The sequence below is a fragment of the Frieseomelitta varia genome, unplaced genomic scaffold, assembly GCF_011392965.1.
Source record: "Frieseomelitta varia isolate USP_RPSP 00005682 unplaced genomic scaffold, Fvar_1.2 scaffold_379, whole genome shotgun sequence".
Lineage (NCBI taxonomy): Eukaryota > Metazoa > Arthropoda > Insecta > Hymenoptera > Apidae > Frieseomelitta > Frieseomelitta varia.
In genome coordinates, this window is record NW_025110122.1 from 302,124 (window position 1) to 307,095 (window position 4,972).

The window sequence follows — 4,972 nt, forward strand, 5'->3', positions numbered from 1 at the left end:
TTTTTTTCTTTTTCGTTCTTTCTGTCGAAGAACTTGCGAACCCCGCACGATTAACCGTGGCGTGGCAAGAAACAGAAAGAAAGAAATGTAAAGAGAAAAATGTCAAATCGACGGAGAACGAAAGACAGAGAGAACTGAAGAAGAAAGAAACGTTGTTCCGTTGTAGAACTCGTCGTAGAATGGTGGTTCGGTTAAAACCTTAAGAAAGGTGGACCCGTTGGAACGAAGATTGACGAGTCAGCTTCTTTGAATACCTTTTATTGTACAAAGCATTACTTAAATAGTATATACTTCATTTCGTGTGTCTTATGTATAATCTTACGTACTACGTACGCTAGTATCTGCTAAAATAGTGCGTATGATGCTCTATACATTGTCCGTGGCACGAGCTGTCGCTTGTGAAAGCAGTTTCCCGCATCGAGTTTTGAAACTTGTTAAATCAACCATCAAGATACGTTCGGGGGCGTAGAGCAGTTTTACCGAGAAATGAAACAAGAAATTTCAACGAGAAACGTGTTCGAGACTAGCCGTAATCATCGTACGCACCCAGGAATAGGGATATTCTTCGTTTCTTTTTTACACTTGCGCAACCAACAACTCGTGCACGCGTATATATAATATATTTATATCTATGTATTTATATATTTATATATATATATATATAGATTTTCCTCGTAATTTTATTCGCAGCGTATTCTCTAGTAACTATCGTACATCGGTGAGTCGAAAAAACTTAACCTGCCCGGGGGGGGAAATGTTCTTTTACGTAGGAAATACTGACGAAAAAACTGAAGATTGTAGAAAAATAAGGCTAGGCGCTGTTCTCGAATCGACTGTTCGTCGTGTGCTGGTCGATCGAATTCTTTCAACATTCGCTGACGCGACGTATCTGTCGTTTAATCTATTTATGTTCATATATTTCTATATTTCACTACGTGTGTATGTGTGTGTGTGTGTTTACGTGTAAATATAATTAATATTCGTATTGCGGCGCGTTTCTTCGGATAACGATTACGGAAGCATCGGAAAAAAGAACTAGTCTCGATACGCACTCAACCACGCTCGAACATTCTTCTCTTTTTTCTCTGATTCTTGCTTCGTTTCGTTCTTCGGCCGCGTCACCCTCGTGAACTTGACTAACCGTTTCCGCTCGTATCTAAAGACTCTCCCAGACTCGCGTCCCACGCTCTTTCTTAAAAACTACGCTCGTTAACGTAAGGCTGGCTTACTCAGCTTTAGAGGAACATTGTTTTCTCTTGTTTAAGATACGTTAACCTAGTCGTTTATCATATCGTCGTCAACATCGTAGTCTTACAATGAACGTTGACCTTATTAATACACGATCTCTATTGATGTGACTACGGTTTTTTAACCATTTTTTTTTTCTTTTTTTTTCACCTTTTTACTTCTTTAATAATCAGGCTCTACTAGAAATACTGTTTCGTACATTCTTCTTTTCCTTTTTATACAAAATCTCTCTCTCTCTCTCTCTCTCTCTCATTCTCTCTTTCTATATATAGATTTAGTCTTTATATATATATATATACTCTCTCTATATTTATATATTTATATATATATATATATAATATATTCCTTCTCTTTTCATCTTTTTTTTTTATATAATAATAATAATAATAATAATAATAATAATAATAATAATAGTAATAATAATAATTTCCCGAAATATATACAAAGTGTGCGCTTCTCAATGGGCATTAATTTGTCAGGAAGAGAGGTGGGTGTTTTGTGCGACGTTTCGAGAATAAAGCACTAAACAGGGCCGATCCTAAGCGAATCCCAAGACGTAACTCGCCCCGAAATTGTTCTCAACCCTCCTCCCCTCCTCCGCCCCTCTCTGCCGCGTCGTACCGATGGTATTATACTTACATTCAACCAGCTCGTAATATCGTTCCGTTCGAACGCGTTTATAGACTCTGGCACGCGAGAGACCTTTCCGTTGAGACGCACCCTCCGCATCGGTTGTCCAAGAAACGGATATATCGAGACACACGTGTGTGTGTGCGTACGCGCGAGCACGTGTGTGTGTATGTGTGTGTGTGTGTGCGTGTGTGTCGATCGACGAAAACGGCGGAACAAAGGAAACGAAAAGACGGCCGGCGGTCAAGGATATTCGAATTTCGATACCGAAACGCGAACGAGAAAAACGGAAGCGACGCTCGAGAAACGAGAAAGAGAGGAGGGAACAAGAAGAGAAAAGAAAAAGTTAGCGGAAATGAGAAGAAGTGAAAAGAAAAATGACCGAACACGCGCGTCGAACGAAAAGAGAAAGGCTACGCGATTGCTAGGTAACTCGGAGAGGTACCCGGCGTCCGTCCCCGTTGCCTCTTTATCAGACGTAAGTCCACCGCAGCGTCTTTATCTGATCCCACTGCACCGGATGTTTCAAGCGCATGTGGTTCCTCACGCTGTTAGGATGAGAGAAGGTTTTCGCGCAAGAGGCAACGGGACAGGTGGGGGAGTCGCGCGGATAGTGATGCTCCAAGTGAGCCCTCATCGTGCTGATATCCTGCAACGTCCTGCAACAAAGGGGACACCTGTAACCGTGCTGCTGATGATGATCGCGTATCATCTTTTGCTGCCTGTAGTCCGCCGGGCTTCGTTGGTACTTGGTCGTGGTAGTGTTGGTGGTGGAGGCGGTGGTCGTCGACTGGTCTTGCTGCTGCTGCTGCTGTTGTTGTTGCTGTTGTTGCTGTTGCTGCTGCTGCTGGTCGTCTTCCTGTAGCGCCTGATGATGATGATGGTGAGGAGGAGGAACGGATAGTGGATGATGATGACGATGCCGATGATGTTGCTGGTGATGGCTGTGGTGGTGGTGGTAAGCCGCGCCCTCTGCCTCATCGAGCCCGTGATCTGCAACCACCACCACACCAACGTTACCACCAGCCACCACCACCATAAACTCAAACCCAACCCTTGATAAAAACAGAGAGTACCAAAGCGCGCGCGAACACACGTTCCATTGCCGAGTCGAACCCCCTCCGAATTTCGCCTCTGTAGACCTCTGCGTCGTCCCACCCCCATAACCCCCCCCCCCCCCATTGATTCAAGCGGAATATCTAGAGAGGTTACGTCTCCCGCAAATAGTTACCGGTTACTGATATATCTGGCAGATTGCTAATTGCTCTGTCTCTCTCTCTCTCTCTCTCTCTCTCTCTCTCTCTCTCTCTGCTCGATATCGCGCGCAACTGGCAGACGGAGGACTGCACGGAATTCGCGCAATCATCGCGTAAATCGAATACTAATGGCAGAGATGCTTGAACGTGTCCCGACAGAATCTCACGTGCCAGATTATTACCGTTCGATTCTCTCTCTCTCTCTCTCTCTCTCTCTCTCTCTCTCTCTCTCTCTCTCTCTCTCTCTCTCTCTCTGTGTGTGTAGTATGTGTAAGGTGGCTGAACATGATTCCCCATATATACGTATATGTTGTAGTTAATAGGCTGTGAAACCATACACGCGGATTTTGGCTCGAAGGTGGCGGAGGTGTGTAAGCGTTCTTTTCATTACGTGTAAACTTAGAAAATACCCCTTTTTTGTCGCGAGCAATCGACAGATTTGTCTCGCGTTTGTCCTTTCTCGAGACATCTCGCCGGACATCTTATTGCCGAACAGGCATTTGGCTCGGACCAGGTCCGTACCGTGTCTTTTCTAACTGTGCGAGTAACGACACTCGCGATCGTGTGGAACGATTATTACACTACGCTAAAGTTTCTCGTCTTTCGCAGGGGATTCTCCGATCGCTTCGTCTGCCGTCCCCGTTTTTGAACTTCGTAGAAAATAGGAATCTGAATGTGACCTCGCCGATACAGGCGGCCGCACCTCGAACGTCACCGCGTTCAAACCATTTTAACCTGCCTCGTTCCGCGCGTATAAATACGAACCAGGGCATAACCCGATTCCCTCGAACCCGTTCCCCTCCCCTTCGTAAAAATAACGCCACGATAATTCGAGGAAAATCGACGCGACCCCGAGCGATTTCAATCGCGGACGCGATGTCGACCACCGCTCGCGCGAACTCGCGAATAATCCGGCCGAGGATCTCGACTCGTTTCCACGACGCGATCACGGCCGTGCTGTATCGACGAGCGTCGTGGAGAAACGGCCCCCGACTTCATCTGGTCGCGGACCGCTTTTTATGGATGGTGTTCAACGAGAACGGGACGGCAGACGAAGAGGACCGTACTCATGGCAACGAGGAGGACGAAGAGGACGACTGATGCTGCTGCTGATTAGGATTGTTCAAACTGGGCCGTTGATGTATCCCGTGGGCCTGAAGCTGATGATTGATCAGGTAGTGCTTGGTCTTGCACCGTTTGCCGCACACGTTGCACTGCGGCCACGTCTCCGGCGGCGGCCAATTCGAGTGGACATTTTTCACGTGCTGCCGGAGGTTGCTCGGCGACGAGTAGCTTCTGCCGCAGTAACGGCAGAGAGGCCTAGCGTCGTCGTGGCGCAGTGCCGTGTAGAGTCTCGCGAAATTCTCCACGGCTTGCGTAGTTTCGCTGGCGGCCGCAGCCACCGCCGCCATCGCGGCTTCCTCCCTCTTCGGCATCACCGATCCTACAACCAGGACGTGCCCGTCAGTTGATTCTGTCGCCTTTCTCTCTCTTTTGTTTCTCTCTCTCTCTCTCTCTCTCGTTCGCTCACTCTTTCTCTCACTCGCTGTCTCTCTCTGTCTAACTTTTACATTCAGGATTTATTTCTCTTGGTCGTTTCGTTCGTTCTTTTCATAACGCGCGTCTAGCTACATTTACTCTTCTCTCTCTCGCTCTTCTTGACGCACGCAGTTGCTCCTTCTCTCGCATACACGTATTAAGCCCCTCTCTCTCTCTCTCTCTCTCTCTCCACCGACACACGCCCACGCATGTGACCAGCCTCTCACACGAGTTCCTTTCCTTTTTCTTACTCTCTCTCTCTCTCTCTCTCTCTCTCTCTCTCTCTCTCTCTCTCTCTC

General features: G+C 47.0%; 1 protein-coding gene across 14 annotated transcripts in view; it reads right to left on the bottom strand.

The window, feature by feature from the left end:
* The window catches only part of LOC122531175 (protein abrupt-like), an 86,809-nt gene that overhangs the window by 14,843 nt on the left and 66,994 nt on the right, over positions 1–4,972 (bottom strand). The window contains exons 8-9 of one of the 14 annotated variants that reach the window (XM_043658889.1): positions 4,202–4,578; positions 2,744–2,871 (exon numbers count right to left, since the gene is read on the bottom strand). The exons of 9 other annotated variants lie outside the window; for them this stretch is intronic. In XM_043658889.1, the coding sequence (XP_043514824.1) occupies positions 4,202–4,578 (377 nt within the window). In that variant the 3' untranslated portion in view covers positions 2,744–2,871. Of the gene's footprint in view, positions 1–1,628; positions 2,872–2,925; positions 4,579–4,972 lie in introns of those variants that run through there. 4 more of the 14 variants (XM_043658891.1, XM_043658887.1, XM_043658886.1 and 1 more) reach the window with 4 other exon arrangements.